This window comes from Scyliorhinus canicula, chromosome 15 (genome assembly GCF_902713615.1).
Source record: "Scyliorhinus canicula chromosome 15, sScyCan1.1, whole genome shotgun sequence".
Lineage (NCBI taxonomy): Eukaryota > Metazoa > Chordata > Chondrichthyes > Carcharhiniformes > Scyliorhinidae > Scyliorhinus > Scyliorhinus canicula.
In genome coordinates this window covers 13,596,636-13,616,110 of record NC_052160.1, presented here as the reverse complement: position 1 = coordinate 13,616,110, position 19,475 = coordinate 13,596,636, and the positions used below count along the sequence as shown (strand labels likewise).

General features: G+C 44.6%; 2 protein-coding genes across 3 annotated transcripts in view; one reads left to right on the top strand and one right to left on the bottom strand.

The window, feature by feature from the left end:
- The window catches only part of txndc11 (thioredoxin domain containing 11), a 98,365-nt gene extending 81,429 nt beyond the window's left edge, over positions 1-16,936 (top strand). For both annotated transcript variants that reach the window (XM_038819673.1, XM_038819674.1), the window contains 4 exons: positions 609-754; positions 4,585-4,697; positions 7,535-7,615; positions 16,179-16,936. In XM_038819673.1, coding sequence (XP_038675601.1) covers positions 609-754; positions 4,585-4,697; positions 7,535-7,615; positions 16,179-16,779 — 941 coding nt within the window. In that variant the 3' untranslated portion in view covers positions 16,780-16,936. The remainder of the gene's footprint in view (positions 1-608; positions 755-4,584; positions 4,698-7,534; positions 7,616-16,178) is intronic.
- Positions 16,937-17,016: 80 nt separating this feature from the next.
- On the bottom strand, positions 17,017-18,543 carry snn (stannin). Its single transcript, XM_038819675.1, has one exon. The coding sequence runs from the start codon at positions 18,435-18,437 to the stop codon at positions 18,177-18,179; it is 261 nt and encodes an 86-aa protein (XP_038675603.1). The 5' UTR covers positions 18,438-18,543; the 3' UTR covers positions 17,017-18,176.
- Positions 18,544-19,475: the final 932 nt, after the last annotated feature.

Sequence of the window (19,475 nt, the reverse complement as noted above, 5' to 3'; positions counted from 1 at the left end):
CCTGTGCCCCTGTCCCAGCCAGTGGTAACAACCTCCCAATATCTCCCTGTCAAACCTCTTCACAATCTTGAACATTTCAATGAGATTGTCTCGCAGTTAATGTAAGCCTACTTGTGACACTAATAAAGATTATTATTATGAACTCCAGAGAATGGAGATCCAGCCCCAGGGACAAATATCTGCATTGAGTATACTCAAATAGCGACTAGAGCTTTCTCTACTTTTGTTTCAATAATTTACTGCCACCTTGATCTTTAAACGGACACCCCTACTGCTTTTCCAGTTTTATACATAACCTACTTGCTTTGGATTTGTAGATTTGGTGACATTGTTCAACCGTTTGCTCTGTGAACCTTGAGTGAAACTGCACCAGCAGTTTCTTCTCTCCCCCCCCCCCCCCCCCCCCCCCAAACACTAAAATCTAGACTCTATTGATCCCGGATACTCTTTTATTGTCTTAGCTTCTGAATTGTGATGTTTTTTTTAAATAATTGAAGTCTATTAAAACTGAAAGTCATGGAATACAAGTTGTAGTTCGACTGAAGCGTGCTTGCAATCAGGAATGTGTTAATTTACTAAACGTTGACTATATAATTTTTCTGTTCCAGAAAGCATTATAAAAAATTACAGTCGGACATACAGTCCATTAAATCGGCATCTTATTGCTGGGACCAAGTCTCGAGCTCAGGAAAAATATTTAATTGCTGAAGTAACGACCCAGATGTTTGACAGCATAGTACTGGATGCTGAAAAGGTGAACCTCCACTTTCTGTTGCTGCCTATCTCAATTTTCATATTTTGGTAACAGCCTGTATGTTCTGTTGAAGGTCCCATTTGCTACCATGGTTGCTGTGATGTTTAGTTTGAAAGATTATTATGTAACATATTCTCAAAGGCCAGTTCCCACTTCTCAAAATACATAAGCAAATAGTTGGTTCTTGGACCCTTTGCCTGTGCCAGCCAGGCACCATTCAGCAAAGTTAATTTGGGTTTTAGGCTGAGTTTTTTTCCATTGCTGTTTTTCTCCGAATTGCAAGCTCAGACCTGGCGGCAAATAAACACTGGGTTCTGTACCACACAGGGCTGGCCACTTCGAACAATTGTGAAAAAGTACTCTTGTCGCCCAGAGTTGATGGTGGTGATTCATGATGATAGAGCATTCTGCGGGCACTGGCATCCTCTTGGTATGAGGCGAGATGATGTCTGTTGGGGGAGGCAAAGGTGTCATGGCCTGAATTTTCAGAATGGCGGGAGCTCCGCCCCCACCATCCGAAGAGTCAGCCGGGAAGGCAGCCCTGTCAGCTTCAGCAGGCCCAATGTCATTTCACGTTCCAGCAAGCATTGATTGGCAGACGGCAGGACTTCTGCCCGTCACCGTGAAAAAGTCCTGCCTTGGAGTGCTGATGGCCAATCAGATTGATCAGTGAGTTCCACAGGCTCACCATTCTCTGGGTGAAGACATTTCTCCTCCTCTCAGTCCTAAATGGTCTACCCTGTGATCCCTGGTTCTGGACTCCCCTGCCTTTGGGACCGTCCTTCCTGCATCTACCCTGTCTAGCCTTGTTAGAATTTTATAGGTTTCTATGAGATTCCTCCTCCCCATTCTTCCAATGAATATAATCTTAACCGACTTGATCTCTCCTCATACGTCAGTCCCGCCATCCCGTTAACCTTCGCTGCACTCCCTCCATAGCAAGAATATCTTTCCTCAGATAAGGACACCAAAACTACTCACAGTATTCCAGGTGTGGTCTCAACAAGGCCCTGTATAATTGCAGCAAGACATCCCTGCTCCTGTACTCACATCCTCTCGCTATGAAGGCAAACATACCATTTGCCTTGTTTACCGCCTGATGTGCCTGCATGCTTGCCTTCAGAGATTGGTGTACAAGGACACCCAGGTCTTGTTGCACATTCCCCCCTCTGAATCTATAACCATTCGAACAATCTACCTTTCTGTTTTTGCTGCCAAAGTGGAAACCTCACATTTATCCACAATGTACTGCATCTGCCATGTGTTTGCTCATTCGCTCAACTTGTCCAAATCACACTCGAGTAACTCTGCATCCTCCTCACCCCTGCACCCCTCCCTCCCTCCCTCCAGCTTTGTGTCATCTGCAAATTTGGAAATATCACATTTAGTTCCACCACCTAAATCATCAATATATATTGTGAATAGCTGCAATCCTTGTCGTACCCTGATTAGTGACTGCCTGCCATTTGGAAAAAGACCCATTTATTCCTACTCTTTGTTTCCTGTCTCCCAACCAGTTCTATATCCATCTCAATACACTACCCCAAATCCCATACGCTTTATTTTTACATGCTAATCTCTTAATAGGACTTTGTAGAAAGCCTTCTAAAAAGCCAAGTAAACCACATTAACTGGCTCCCCCTCGTGAACTCTACTAGTTACATCCTGATGCAGATATTAGCTAAAAGGAGCTACAGCACAAAAGGAGACCATTTGACCCATCAAGTCCATGCTGGCTCGCTGTAGTCCCATTCCTCATTGTGCAGATTCATGTGGCAAATATTTTTGAGTACCTCCTGTATTTTGTAAACCTACTGGCAATGCGGTTTTTAAATTGAGCCTACTTTAGTTCTGATGTCATGTTTTTGCGTTATTGGATTTTGGGGAAATCAGTAATATTTGTTCTCATGTTCTGTACCATGTCTAATGGTTGCTGCTTTAATCAAGTTCTCTTTTTCAAAGACAGAACTATAGGTCCCTAAAAGGCTGTTTTTCTTTGTCGATTCTGATGTCTGGGAGAGCGGTGCACCCTCCTGAAGTTCTAGTTCAGTGTACACAAATTCACCAATTTTATTCACAGAATATTTCTCCTTTATAATAATTGAAACACTGACTTAGAAATAAAGAAGTCACCTTGAGAGGATGTTACAAGTTACAGAGGGACATAGATAAGCTGCAGAGCTGGGCTGACAGGTGGCAAATGGAGTTTAATGCAGAAAAGTGTGAGGTGATTCATTTTGGAAGGAATAACAGGAAGACAGAGTACTGGGCTAATGGTAAAATTCTTGGTCGTGTGGATGAACAGAGAGATCTCGGTGTCCATGTACATAGATCCCTGAAAGTTGCCACCCAAGTTGAGAGGGTTGTAAAGAAGGCGTACGGTGTGTTAGCTTTTATTGGTAGAAGAATTGAGTTTCGGAGCCATGAGGTCATGTTGCAGTTGTACATAACTCTGGTGCGGCCGAATTTGGAGTATTGCGTGCAGTTCAGGTCGCCGCATTATAGGAAGGATGTGGAAGCATTGGAAAGGGTGCAGAGGAGATTTACCAGGATGTTGCCTGGTATGGAGGGAAGATCATATGAGGAAAGGCTGAGGGACTTGAGGCTGTTTTCATTAGAGAGAAGAAGGTTAAGAGGTGGCTTAATTGAGGCATACAAGATGATCAGAGGATTAGATAGGGTGGCCAGTGAGAGCGTTTTTCCTCGGATGGTGATGTCTAGCATGAGGGGACATAGATTTAAATTGAGGGGAGATAGATATAGGACAGATGTCAGAGGTAGGTTCTTTACTCAGAGTAATAAGGGCATGGAATGCCCTGCCTCCAACAGTAGTGGACTCGCCAACACTAAACGCATTCAAATGGTCATTGGATAGGCATATGGACGATAAGGGCTTTAGAGGGGTTTCACAGGACGGCGCACATTGAGGGCCGAAGGGCCTGTACTGCGCTGTTATGTTCTATGTTCCAGGCTCTAATTATCTCCATAAAATAATCTCCATCTAAAACAAAGAATTAGAGGCACAAAGAAATGTTTTCTATTGGTAGCAAAATTATAAATATGTGTCAAAGCAAATGTGATCAGCAGATATCCTGTCATCATCACCGCCTTCCCACATGTTCACTTATGCATTGCATCTCAAATAAGCATGGCTATATTTAAAGAAAAAGGTGCCTTGAACTTGGGGAACAGTAGCTCCTCCTTCCCCTATGGCCCGAACAGATAGGTAGGTGCAAGACAACATAATCATATTGGGTGCAATTCACCCAAAATGTTACTGTCTGCGGGTGGTTTTGGTGGGATGTTTCCCACTGGCTTTTTGGGTGAGATCTGTAGTCATGCACACTTCAGCCATTTTTCTGGGACTTGGGAAGTTCCTCATCGGTCAATGCCACACACAACTTTTTTCTACAGTAGAGAACTAAACTCGCCGGCCAGTCCAGCTCCTTAAGAGATCGGGGCACCAGTTTGAAAGTATGCCCTGATCTCGAGGTCGAGGGTCCCCTAAATCCCTCCCACGGATAGTGTGATCCCCGCAGACATGGGCAACATACCCCGCCCCTCAACCCTCTGAGAGACCCCATCACTGAACGTTATTGTGAGCCCCAACACCCAGGCATGAGGGTGGACCTGCCCCACAACCATCCATCCTTGTGGGCATCTGGGCTCCCGGTGTGAAGGCCATCTTACGCCTCTCCCGCTATGCACCCAGTGCAATGGGATCAGCGCCAGGTGCAACGTGGTGGGAAAAATCACACCCATTGTTTTGGTTAAAGCCTTTGGCTGATAACATGCTGACTGACTTGTTACCATTGCGTTTCCCCTTGCAGAATGTCTTGCTACTCTACTACACTCAGTGGTGTGGATTTTGCACTGTTCTCAATCATGTGCTTATTCAGGTTGCCCGTCTCTTCCATGCCAATGATGGAATGGTGATAGCCAGGTAAGAAAGTAATTTCAAAACAATATTTTATATATTCCCTTACCCTGTTTTGTTTTGTTGTTGCCTGTTTGTATGTCTGTCTGCCTGTTTCCCACGACCCCCCCCACTACAGCTACTCCGGCCTCATTATGGCTACCAAAATATCCTGTCGCCTTATTTCAGTGAGTCTGTTTGATCAGCTTTAATGAAATACATAAACTATTTGTGAGACGAACAACCCAAATTGGTATCAAAACCTTATTTTACACAAACTTTTGTCACACAAGCTTGGTTTTAGTTGTGTTTTATGTTCCATTTCTGTCTTATTGGGGTGTGTGAATTTCCTTTTGAGGTATTATGTACTGGCGTTGGGAAAGGGCCAGGAAGTCGATATGTGTAGTCCTGTTTTGCTGGCTGGCTTCTGTAATTTGTCCTTTGGCAGACCAGTTAAAAGGCCATATTCCACGACTGTAATATTATTTCTAGAAACTATGGTAATCTTTAAAGATGTAATCAACTTTTTTTTATTGGAATGGGTGTGGGGGCCAGGCATTGGGGAAAGGAAGAGGTTAGCGTTCTCTAATATTGTCATTCTGAAAGGCAGCACTCACTGGAGCCCAAGAAGAGGGTGAGATTAAACTAACTCCAGAGATCGAGTATGTAAACTAGTCAGACGTACCAATGTGGTATTGAGAAAGTGCTGCATTTCTGACGTGCTGCCTTTCAAATGAGCTAGTAAACAAAGGCTTCCCTGCTTTTTCAGGTAGACGCTTGAAGTTCCAATGACACTGGGTGTTTTCCCAGTGCTCTGTTCAACTCTCTTCGCCTGCTCCAGTTTATTAACTAGTCATCCAGGCCGTGGTTGACTGGGATGAACAGAACAGCCAGCTCATTCTCTATATAGCGACTGTTACCCTTCAAAGTGATTTGTAGCATGTGCGGTGCGTTGAGACATTTGAGAGATGTAATCAGGACAATTATAAATGCAAATCAAATTCTTGTGCCTTCTTGGAGATGATTAATTACTGTGGGCGGGATTTAACTAAATGGGAACAAAGTCTCATAGATCACAGAATTTATAGTGCAGAAGCAAACGCTTTTAGCCACACGTTTGAGAAACACAGTAGCATTGTGGGTAGCACAAATGCTTCACAGCTCCAGGGTCCCAGGTTCGATTCCGGCTTGGGTCACTGTCTGTGCGGAGTCTGCACATCCTCACCGTGTGTGCGTGGGTTTCCTCCGGGTGCTCCGGTTTCCTCCCACAGTCCAAAGATGTGCAGGTTAGGTGGATTGGTCGTGCTAAATTGCCCTTAGCATCCAAAATTGCCCTTAGTGTTGGGTGGGGTTACTGGGTTATGGGGATAGGGTGGGGGTGTTGACCTTGGGTAGGGTGCTCTTTCCAAGAGCCGGTGCAGACTCAATGGGCCGAATGGCCTCCTTCTGCACTGTAAATTCTATGATCTATAAAATAACACCTGGGTTAGATAGGGGGGCCTCAGCGGGGGCTGAGGCTGCACATAGCCCCGTTTTGTACACTGAGGAGCTCCATTTGCTGGAACTATACCAATCCCCGACCCAATGCACTATAGGGGCTGGTTTAGTATAGGGGCTGGTTTAGCTCACAGGGCTAATCGCTGGCTTTTAAAGCAGACCAGCAGCACGGTTCGATTCCGGTACCAGCCTCCCCGGACAGGCGCCGGAATGTGGCGACTAGGGACTTTTCACAGTAACTTCATTGAAGCCTACTCGTGACAATAAGCGATTTTCATTTTATGGGAGGGCTTGGCACCTTGGCAGTGCCAACCCACCCAGATGTCACCTTGCCCAGAGTACATGCACCTGAGGGCCTCCGATCCCCACAAGTGCCGTTCCGTCCGGTCCCCATTTGCGGAGCCCAGTACTGAAGGTCTCCAAAGCGAAGGGGGTATATCCCAACGCCTCAGGTACTTCGGGAAACTGCACATTAACGTGAGACTAGCTGTCTCCCTATAATGTGCAGATTTGTCTAAACGTGATCCCGCCCACAACGGATGGGATTTACATCGCAACGTCTCGTGAGATCGCATTAGATCTCGTGAGGCGTTCTTAACTGGATAGATTCCGGGAGCGGGGTCTCCTGGCTTCTATCGGCCACGCTGCGCCACAGCGAGCTGCTTTTCAGGTGCAGCGTGGCCATTCGACCAGGTTCTGTACTCCATTTCCCAACTGTGTGTGGTGAAATAATTAAACTTATTTGTTATAATAAACGTTTAAACTTCAAAAACCTTCACAAGCGTTCAGCATCCCACATTGCCTGCTTAAAAGTACAGAATCTGGCTCTTTGGTTTATATGACATATGGTTATTTAGCAGTATGTCAGCATGGCAATAAGTAAGCTATTTTTAGAATGAACTGTGCCAGGAACATTTATTCTGTGAACTCTGTACAGTGGCAGTGCATTGAGTTTTACGGCTGCATTATCATTTAAAATCTCTTCTTGTAAATTAAAAATGAATTAAATAATGTCCATGTACTTTTTATATAAGGAAAGGAATGTCACTAATTGGTGAAATAAAACAAAGTAGCTTGCCGAAAAGTTTGCAAGAAGTTTTTGTTTCAAGCTAAATAATCTTTAAAGCTGTAAGTTGCTAACTTTCAGCGATTTATGCCATCAAAGGATTTTGGAAACACTTCTTGCAAAGAAGTCCAATGCATTGTGCTGTACAGCAGCACATTTTCGTACAGTCGCTACAAATGTATTCATCAGTGTTATTTAAATTTAGCACATGTCCAGAAGAAAAATGGATTCTGATTCGCTTTTTTTTTAGCGCTCCCTTTTCAAAGCTCATTCATTAATTTAGTTACTCTTGTGCTTTCAGAATCAATGCTGCCAAAAATGACCTTCCGTGGGAGTATATGGTTGACCGATTTCCAACTGTTCTGTTTTTCCCCAGTAACCGGTAAGGTGCAGATAACTACGTGTATTTTTATTCAGGCTCGTTGTTTACCTTTTCTACAAATCCTTCCGACTGTAATGGCCTGGGAGTTTGAGTTTACCATTTCTTATGGCTTGTCCATGTGTGATTGCCAATCAAATGATGCGCCGCTAGAGCTCCTTCCACGTCGAGAAAGCCTCCTGCGAGGGTGGCCACTGAAAGCACTAGCACTGGCTTCCATAAAGACCTCGAGGTAGATTTTCTGGTCCTCCCCGCCACGAGAGTCATCGTGTGTGGGACCAAAAACTTTGACAGGTCGTTCAAAGGTCGATTGACCTTGGACGGGAATTTCCAGTCTCGGGTCACGGGAGACCGGAAAATCCCACCCCTTGGCTTTGCATTGGCAACCAAGGTCATGGATAATGGGAGTCCGGCACTTGACTCAGTATAGATTTGGTTTGATTCACAGGGTCTAGCAGTTAGGGAAGAGGGTGCTGTATTGGTAGCCTGCATTCCATCAGACTGAGGTATGGTACCATGTTGCCAACTAGCAGTTTCCTTTTTTTTTGGTTAAGCAAAACTTATATTTCGATGATAGTACCAAGAAGCATTGAACCAAGGAGGTTGGGTTTCATGCAGCCAGTTACACTGATTTGAGTTGCTTGATAGGTTTTCTACTTCAACCAAATCATCTGCTATTGATTTGTCGATTTCGCACATCTGCCTTGCGAACATCTCTAAACCAATTCTGCTCTTGCTATTGATTCCTTTGGTATTAACTTTTTTTAAACAAGGTTCCTTACCGAACATAACCAAAAGGATGTCAATCAGAATTTATTTGAACTGCTCTGTGTTTGAAGTGCCTTGCAATGGCTCTCTCCCCTATTTAAAAGTTTCCGAGAAAGTAAGAACTTGCATTTGTACATTTAAATTTAGCACTTGCCTTCATCAGACGGGGTATTGAGTACAAGAGTCAGCAGGTCATGTTACAGTTGTATAGGACTTTGGTTCGGCCATATTTGGAATACTGCGTGCAGTTCTGGCCGCCACATTACCAGAAGGATGTGGATGCTTTAGAGAGGGTGCAGAGGAGGTTCACCAGGATGTTGCCTGGTATGGAGGGTGCTTGCTATGAAGAAAGGTTGAATAGATTAGGATTGTTTTCGTTGGAAAGACGGAGGTTATGGGGGGACCTGATTGAGGTCTACAAAATTGAGAGGTATGGACAGGGTGGATAGCAACAAGCTTTTTCCAAGAGTGGGGGTGTCAATTACAAGGGGTCACAATTTCAAGGTGAGACGGGAAAGTTTAAGGGAGATGTGTGTGGAAAGTTTTTTTTACGCAGAGGGTGGTGGGTGCCTGGAACGCTTTGCCAGCGGAGGTGGTAGAGGTGGGCACGATAGCATCATTTAAGATGTATCTAAACATATATATAAACAGGCGGGAAACAGAGGGAAGTAGATCCTTGGAAAATAGGCAACAGGTTTAGATAAAGGATCTGGATCGCTGCAGGCTGGGAGGGCCGAAGGGCCTGTTCCTGTGCTGTAATTTTCTTTGTTGTTCTTTATTGGCTTCACAACTTCAGGATATTCCAAAGCACTTGCTGTGAAAGTCCTGATGAGCATTATTATCGATCTAATGTAACATGATTATTTTGTGTTACAACTGCAGGAAAGCCACGAGGAAACTGAAATTACTCCCAAAGTATCAACTTTGGTCCTGGTGCCATTATGTTGAATTAATTCATGATTTGGCCTCCCAATTTATGCATTTCACAAGGCCGATTAGGCTTTTCACTGTTCGCTAAATCTGCAGCACAGTAAACAGAATTAACAATTGGGCTGTACATGCAGACTCAGCATGAGGTTCTTTTTTTCAGTCACTAAGTATGTACAGCTACTTTTCAAACTGCAAGCATCATGTGCTATTGGTAACTTTGTGCATCTGTTCGTCACCCTGCATCGTCAGCAAGTACAATGTTTGGTTGAAAATTGCTGACCTATTTCCACCCCCCCCCCCCCCCCCCCCAAAAAAAAAACGAAAACTGCATACTTAAATCCATGTGGAATATTTCCAGCAAAGATCTTTATAAAATAACTGAAAGCTCAGCTGTAGGGGAGTATAATCACAGAACAATGACATCACCCTTCACCGTTCTCCTTCATTCTGTTTATTGCATTGAATCTGACTAAGAGAATGGTTGATTACTTGTTCCTGATGACCCTTTAAAACTAGCCATAAAAGGATTCGGAGCAGTAGCCCAGTTGAGTATTCCTTTCCAAGTTGAAAATAATGTGGGGAGGCAGTTGCGTAGTGGTATTGTCACTGGGCTAGTAATCCAGAGACCCAGGATAATGCTCTGGGGTCCTGGGTTCAAATCCTGCCATGCCAGATGGTGAAATTTGAATTGAATAAAAATCTGGGATTAAAAGTCTAATGAAACCATTGTTAATTGTGGTAAAAGCCCTCTATTCCAATAGAGGTCCTTACCTGGTCTACATGTGACTCCAGACCCACTGTAAAGTGGCTTAAAATGCCCTCTCAAGGGTAATTAGGGATGGGCAATGAACGCTGACCCATTTTGTTAGAGCTATCGGTACAAGTCAGCAACCTCTTGATCCTACTGTTCCTAACTTAAATAAACCTGAACCTGAGAGGTCTTGTGGAGTGGATAACGACCCTGCCTCTGAAGATCTGGGTTTGAGTCCCACCTGTCGGCCAAGAAAGGTGCGTTCATGACACCATCAAACAGGTTGAGGGTATCTTTGGAAGGAAACCGGAGCACCTGGAGGATACCCACGCAGACACAGGGAGGCATCTGCATATCTTTCCAAACGTGCCAATAGCTGACGGTAAGAGCGGGAGAGACTCCTGGTCAGCCACACTTGATGTGGAGTGACGCCCCCACAAGCTATAAGCCCCTAGCGACAGGCTAGCGACCTATTTTGAGAATTACTAGCTATGGAAACAGACAAAAGTCTGCCCTAGCTCACTTGATGTGGGATTGGAATTGGGGTACCTTTTAATTTAAAAGATGCTGCAGAGGCTTTTGACAAAGTGCCTCTCTTGAGTATATTGTAATTTGTAAATGGGTTTTCACTATCCTTTTGGAGCACAGTCAATACATTGTACAAGCTCAGCCTGAGGTAACTTCCACTTCCTCATGTGAAAAGAAAGTGTCCATTTGGCTCTGCTTGCCATCTTCCGATGACATCTCTGAGCCCAGAATAGGGAAGATGTATACGGATCAGCAATGTAGACATATGCTCTTCAACACTATGGCAATTACTAGAATGAAGTGAATCATTCTACAGCCTAACAGTCTCAATACTGTCTTATCTTTAACAGGAGCTTTAGTGAGACAAGAGGATCTCTTTCCTTTTGCATTATTAGTTATGCTATTTCTATTGTAGACGTGTAGAGGCAAGAGGATAAGTAATGTAATCAACCAGATGCGCTGCAGTATAGTATTTCTTGAGGATCATCCATGATTTTTTTTTTTAATTCCAGAGGACTGTTTATAATTTGGAAAATGAGCACAAAGTGAGACGGAGGAGGAAATAAATGCTACAAGTACACATTTGAAAATAATTACAGCAGTGGCACAAGTTAACTTGGCCGTGAAATGCAAACAAAGCATTTAGGATTCATTTGAAAATCAGGAAATTTGTGTTGAAATTCTTTAGAGCCTTGGTTAGAGGATATTTAAAAGTAAAGTGCACATTTCTGGATATAAAGGATTGGTTGAGGGACAGGAAACATTATTGGTGAAGGGCTGTTTTCCAAACTGGAGGAATGAATAGAGTCTGGTTCCCCAGGGAACAGCATTGGGGCAACTTGCTTTTCCTGATATATGTTGTTGACATAGACATGGTGTATGGGGCACAGTTTTAACATTTGCAGATGACACGAACCTTGGAAGCATCATGAGCTGTGAGGCTATTAATAGGATGGCATGATGGTTAGCACTGCTGCCTCACAGCACCAGGTACCCGGGTTCAATTCCAGCCTTGGGTGACTGTCTGTCTGTGTGGAGTTTGCACTTTCTCCCCGTGTCTGTGTGGGTTTCCTCCGGCTGCGTCGGTTTCCTCCCACTACAAAGACGTGCAGGTTAGGTGGATTGGCGATGCCAAAATTGCCCCTTAGTGTCCTGAGATTTGCACGGTAGGTGGGATTGCAGGGATAGCCTGGGCTTAGGTAGGGTTTTCCTTCGGCAGGTCAGTACACACTCGATAGGCCAAATGGCCCCCTGTACTGTAGGGATGGCAGGACAGATTTGGAAGGTTGTTCATAAGTGGGCTTTATCAGTAGAGATATAGAACACAAAAGCACGGAAGGAGTGATAAAACCCGAATAAGACACTGGCTTGGCCTCAATCGGAGCATCGTGTCCAATTCTGGGCGCACATTGTCGAAGGATGTGGAAGCATTAAAAAGAGAGCAGAAAAATTCATGAACACAGATAGACTGGAGAGGCTAGGTCTGTTCTCCTTGGCGGAGAAGATCAAGAGGAGTTTGGTGTTCAAAGTTGAGGGGTCTGGACAGAGTAAATAGGGCGAAGCTGCCCTTGTTGCCCGAAGAATTGAGAACCCGAGGGCATCAATTGAAGGAAATTGGCAAAAGAAACAATAGTAACAGGAGGGAAAAACTTTTTTTTTAAATATCGCTGGTGGTTAGGATCCGGATGGCACTTCCTGAGAGTGTGGTGGAGGCAGATTCCATCATAGCTAGCTATCAAAAGAGAATTGACCGTTAGCTGAAGAGAAATTTGCACGGTTAAAAGGGGTGAGTTGCACTTGCAGAGAGCTAGCACAGATATGATGGGCTGAATGGCAGCCTCACTGTGCTCTAACCGTACTATAATTCTGGCCTCCATACTGCAAAAATGGTATAGAGTCACAGGAGAAAGTGAAAAAGGTTTTTGCAAGGCTAATGCCAGAACTGGGAGGTTGCAACAGTGACACCCCAACAGGATGACCTAATAGAGATGTTTGAAATGATGAGATGGACGCAGAAAACATATTTCTAATTGTGGGGGAGATCAAAACTAGAGGTGATAAAAAATAAAATAGTCACTAGTAAATCCAGGAAGGTATCAAGAGAAACATCTTTACTCAGAGTAGTTAGAATGTGGAGGCGCGTATTAAAGGGAAACCAGGTAAACTCATGAGCGCAAAACAAATAGAAGGACATACAGAGAGATATACAAGGATATGCTGGGAGGAGGTTCATATGGAACATAAACACTGACATAGATCAGTTGATGTGTCTGTCAAAACTTAATAATGCTCACCAGGACGTATACACAAACATGAATAGATCATAGAATCCACTGTGCAGAAGGAGGCCACCCAGCCCATCAAGTCTGCACTAGCCCTTGGAAAGAGCACTTCACCCAAGCCCACACCTCCAACCCATCTCCTCAACCCGGTAACCTCACCCAAACCCAATCATTTGGACACTTAAGGGCAATTTATCATGGCCAATCCACCTAACCAGCACATCTTTGGACTGTGGGAAGAAACCGGAGCACCCGGAGGAAACCCACGCAGACGCGGGGCGAACGTGCAGACTCTGCACAGACAGTGACCCAAGCCGGGAATCGAACCTGGGACCCTGGAGCTGTAAAGCAACTATGCCAACCACTGTGCTAGCGTGCTGTTGGGGAAACTTAGTGGAAACTAAATTGGCAGTTTGTTCCCTTTAAAATAAGCTTTCCATGAACCCTATTATCTTCAATAGGGTGCAATTTCTGTTTGAGTGCCTTTTGAGAAATGGCATTAATCACTTGCACAGTTTCTGCAGTTCTGTGTCTTAGTCCTTGAGGCCAGTGCATATGACCTCCACAAAAAGCAGGATAAATCCAATCTGGCCAGTTCCAATCATCAGCAAAGTGACGGAAGATGCTGTTGACAGCACATTCCGAGCAGCATTTAGCGATACCCGGCTCACTGGTCCTAAACATGGACAGAAGAGTTGAATACTCTAGGTGCGGGTGAATGCCTGCCCCTCACTTCTAGGCAGCATTTGACCGACTTTGGCATCAAGGAGCTCGGGCAGAATTGAAATTTATGGGAATCGGGGAAAACTCTCCCTTGGCTGGTGTACCCAGCGCAAAGGAAGATGGCTGTGGCTGGTGGAGGCCCATCATCTCTGCCTCAGACAATTGCTGCAGGAGTTCCTGAGGCCTGTGTCCTAGAGCCTACCACCTCTGTTGGAAGATCAGAAGTGGGAATATTCACCGACTCTTGCAGTGTTCAGTTCCATTGCTGACATACAATACGTCCTGGACAACATTCAGACTTAGGCTGAAAAGTGCCAAGAAAAGATTGTGCCACACATGGTGGACATTGAGCATCTCCAACAAGAGAGAATCTAACCATCCCCTACCACCTTGATATTCAAAGGCATTTCCCTTGCTGAATATCCCATCAATATCCTGGGAGTCACCATTGACCAGAAACTTAACTAGACCAGTCGCATAAATATTCTCTCCAGGCACAAATCAGGCGTGCGATGGAATCCTCTCCAATTGATTGACACCTCATCCTAAAACATTAATTTTCTCCAACATTGGTGCAATGTGGCAACAACCTGCCAAAGCTTCTTCAGTAGCACCTTCCAAACGGTGGCACAATGGTTAGCACAGTTGCTCCACAGCTCCAGGGCCCCAGGTCCGACTTGAGTCACTGTCTGTGTGGAGTCTGCACGTTCTCCCCGTGTCTGCATGGGTTTCCTCCCACAGTCCAAAGATGTGCGGGTTAGGTGGATTGGCCATTCTAAATTACCCTTGGTGTTCAAACATTTTAAGTGGGGTTACTGGGTTATGGGGATAGGGTGGAGATGTGGGCTTGAGTGGGGTGCTCTTTCCAAGGGCCGGTGCAGACTCGGGCCGAATGGCCTCCTTCTGCACTGTACATTCCGTGCAACCTCTGCTACTTAGACAAGGCAGCAGGTGCATTCAAACACTGTCACTGGCAGGTTCTCTTTCTCTCCCCCCCAACCCCCCCAAATCTCTCACCAGCTCAACTTGGAGCCATCACTCGGGTCAAAATACTTCAACTTCCTATCTAATAGCACTGGAGCATTACTACTTCACAAGTGCAATTATGGATGGGTAAAAAATGCTGACCTTGCCATCGGTGCACATCACATGAATTTTATTTTACCAGTTTCAGTTCCTTTAAAGTGAGCAGTTTTTGATGACAGCTTAAATGGGTCTTTAAGTATCGACATTGTGGGCCATGAATGAGGAAACAGCTGTGAAATCACTTGCTTTACTGTTGGATATGGCTGAATAAATACAGAAAGCAGTTTCCTTTGGTAATTTGAGAGAGAATGAAGTACTTCATTTTTACAATTGTCCAACTCTATCCCCAATCAGCTATTTCAGAATCACTTGAAATGTATTGAAATAATAGATCTTTGGGCGAGTTTATCCCAGCCTCTCGGCTTCTAGTCTGCTCTGCAAACTGTACAGGTGAGAGGCCCCAAACTTGGACTCCATACTGAGCTTTGCTTGGGTGGTTTTAAAGATGGTTAAAATTGGCATCTTACACTCAGAAGGAAAGTCAAACAAATTTGTATCTAATTTGTATTCGGTGTCCTGCGCTGAAAAGTATGTCTGTGTTTTGTGAGGGTTGACTGTGCCTTACTCCACTGAATAGCCTGCTGACATGTATTGTCAAGCATAAACAATGTCCATTTGTAATGTACCGAAGGATTCATAGAATGTACAGTGCAGGAGGCCATTCAGCCCATCGTGTCTGCACTGGCCCTTGGAAAGAGCACCTTACCCATGCCTCCACCCTATCCCCTTTATCCCCGTAACCCAAACTAACCTTTTTGGACACTAAGGGCAATTTGGAATGGCCAATCCACCTAACCTGCACATCTTTGGACTGTGGGAGGAAACCCACGCAGACACGGGGAGAAGGTGCAGACTCTGCAGACTGTGACCCAAGTCGGGAATCAAACCTGGGACCCCGGAGCTGTGAAGCAACTGTGCTACCTGTAGAATTGTGTTGCCACACAAGCCCCAATATGATTTCAGGAAAACTTGTTTCGTACCCAACCAATTAAACTTGAGAAAAGTTTTATGAATTTCAAGGATCAAGAATTCCTTAATCTACCCACCTTTGGAACATTATACCCTTGTGTTGCTGCATTGATTTAACCCTTATTGAAGGCATGGCTTTAGCATGACCGGGTCTGTTTTTGTTAACATCCCGTAACTTGGAGAAATGGCGAAAAACACGCGGTGGGACTTTCTGCGCAACCCGTCGCTTGTTTCACAGGTGGCAGCCTGCTGTTGGGATCTTGTCCCGCTGATACCAACGGGTTTCCTATTGTATGCATCCCTCGCCGCTGGGAAAACTGTGAGTGTGGGGGGGGGGGGGGGGGGGGGGGGGGGAGAAGGGGGAGAGAGAGAGAGACGGACACTAAAAGATCCCGCCCAGGTAAACAGCTGGAAAGTTCCAGGGGAAAAGTAGGACATTCCCTTTTTTTACTGGCAGATCAAAAATGGAGTGTTCTAAGTCGAGAATGTTTACCCTCATATGTACCGCAAATTTATTTTTATTTTCCAGGAAAGACTTGAGTGTGAAGTACCCCGAGGATCTGCCATTTACTGTCCCTAACCTAGTGAGATTCATCCTGCTGCACTCTCCCCAGTTGGTTCACCAAGACCCTTTCCAGTCATGCAACCCAGACTGTATCCAAAAGGCAGCGGCATTGCAGAAAGACCGAATCAACCAACTGGAGAATGAGTTAAAGAGACTCCGTGCAGAGATGCAGGCGTTGCATCAGGCTGAAAAGCAACTGGCTTTGCAGCTCTCTGCCACCAGGCAAGAGGAACACCAACTGAAGCTCCAGAACCAAGCTCTGGAGGCGAGAAACGAGAAGCTCAAACACCACAACGAGAAACTGCAAGACTTGTACAGCCAAAGAAACGCAGAGCTGGCTGAAACAGCAGTGAAACTGGGCGAGATTACAGCGGTGTCTGAGAATCTCCTCAAAGAAAACATTTTGCTTAAAGCGTACATGGCCTCAATTGAAGAAGAACTAGAGGGAAAAACCTTTACCTCCTCGACCCCACATCCTGTGGAAGAGGAATCTAGATTAACTTCCCATTCGGAAAATAATGCCGAAGCAGAATCTTTCTCAAATCGCGAGACTCATATATTGTGAAGAGGGTGAATCATGAAACTGCAGAGACACGAGCCATTTTGCTACCGAACATTTTTTTTTTAAAAATTGCACCGGAAACATTAATTATTCCATATCAGGGTGGGGGAACCTCATGTGAAGTTTATGAAATCTCAGTAAAAATTCCTTCCTACAGAAATGTGATTTTTTTTTTAATATGAACTGCACTTACCAGGTTCCAGTCAAACATCTTTTTTGCAGGTAAAGAAAAATCTGACGAATGGGGAAATTTTTTATTTGTTTACATTTGAATATTGCACTAGTGTGAAATTTTGGTTACATTGTAGGTAGAGTAAATGTATTTTTGTAAACTATGAATCACAGGAATGAGGACAAATCTGATCATATAAGGTACCTCCAATCTATCAAGTCATTTTTAAATGAAACTGTTTAAGTACAATTTGACCCCATTAAACATGCTTTTAATTAAACAGAAAACTGCTCAGCCACCATCTTAACTCCACCGCAGACCTTCGGGATCACGTGTAGACTGTGACTACAGCCTTCTCCGTCATAAGCCCAGACTAGAATCAGTTCAGAAAAAAGTGCTTTTGGCAGCATCCTAGCAGTCCCATCATTTCAGCGTAACCTCCTGTCCACAAAGTGCAATAACAACTGAGTCTTTCATTTTGCGATCCTGTTGAAACGACGGCTCCCCCTTTGCCCTTACGGTTTTTTTTTAAAAGCTAACGCAGGATTTAATTTGTGACGTAACTTCAGATAAATAGCTAGTTGAAATAGCTGTGTCATTAGATAAATGATCAGCGACAGTAGTGTCAGACTATAATTTTTACAAGAAAAACTTTCTACCGTAGTTCCGTATCTCTGAACACCACCTTATTCCACCCCCCCCCCCCCCCCGCACGCATCCCCCCCCAAACATTGCAACCTAGACGCAACAACAGAATAAGCACGAGAAAGATAATCACTTAAAACGAGGCCTTTTCTCTGGTAACATTTACAGCAGTTCATTTTGCACTTTAGTATGTAATACTATCCTGCACAGTGCAGAAAACTAAAATTTCATTCTGATCTATGCACATTATTTTCCAGAGATCCACAGGTTCAGTAGGGATGATACGTACAGTAGTTGCTTCATCATCAATATAGGCTCATTTAAAAGGGATTAGAATTCAAGTAGGAAACGCTGCAAAAATAAACAAGAATTTGGAATGGCTAGTCTTGATCTTCCGTGATAACATGCAGTTGCAGATCAACAGACTGCTGGCTAGTCCGTGTCCTCTTCTGCTAATTTTGCTATTTCGTTTTAATAAGCAGCATGAACAGAGACCTTCACAGTATGAATGATTATCCTACAAATGTCTTTTTTTTTTAAAGTCCAAACGACAGAAGCTGGAGTGGGGAATGGTAACTGAAAGTTAGCCATGGCCTTCCGTCCCGTTAGCGGTCAGCTTGGCTTTCCGCTCCACCCGTGGCCCTTTCGCAGAGTACTGCACCAGCAGAAACGGTTCTTTGGTCTCGCCTTCTCCCACGATGCTCTCCTCGTCTTCCGACTGGCCTATTCGTTGCAGCCGCAGGTAGCACCAGCAGCCCAAGATCAAGGCACCGAGAGCCGCTATGGCGATGAGGATCACAATGACTGTGACCACCCCGGTGGTGGGGCTGTGGTCCATAGACATGGCAAGCGTCCAGTGTAAGCCTTCCAATTTCAGATTACGAAAAGAGCGCTACTTCAACTCGATGGCCGGGTGAGGTTGCTGTAGCTGAGATGCTTGCAAAGAAAATCTGAAAGGGGGAGAAAAGTATTGTTAGTGAGCTTATTCTGTGTAGCATGTGTGGGTTATTAGCTGGTACTGCAATAAAATTTTGGACACTGGAAATACAATTTGGTTGACTGTCCAGGTAAGTTCCTAACTTCCCACCATCTTCAAAAAAAATGTTTGTGGGATTCCCCTATAGCTATCAAGTTATTTTTTTTTATAAAGGGGAATACCATTATTCTGAAAACCCCCCCAAGCCTCTTCAACAAAACACGCATTTTAAAAATGTCCTTTCACATACAGTGACAGATCTAACAACTCTGCAAATGGCGCTAGAGTTTCTAATAAATTACAGTACTTTGTGACATGCTGATAGTACCAAGTGATTCAACCACACACACCCCTCCCGGCCGCTCGCTCCGGAAGCTAATTAAGACCAAACTGTTCGGAATTTCTGTGACAGCAAAGCAAAGCAAACTGGTTTGGTCACTACTCTCCACAAAATCCAGGTCATATTAAAACAACCTTCTTCCTTATATGCTTAATTGCACATTTTTGCTTGTCGCTTATTCCTAATGCAGTCTCCAGTATTCGTAATGTTCTAATATAAGTTGTGTGGGGTAGGATTCTGTTCGTCTTGCTCCCCTTACTCAATGCTGAGGCGTACAATTCCTTAAGCCCGCCAAGCCTGCAGTCCCCGCCTGCCCAAGCTGAAGGAGGGCTGCAAAAGGAGCAGATACTGCACCCAAGCAACACAACCTTTCCTCCTTTGAAAAAAAGATGGCGGAGATTGTCAATCCTGACTAGACTCCTATGAGACAATTCATAAACTTTCAGAATGGGCAAATGAACTTCATCACATACGTTTTAGCAGGAGGAATAGGGAGGTCACCAATTGCTTTGAAGGTGCAAGCTAGGTTGGATCCAGGAACACGCGGACCTCAAAAGTAGCACCAC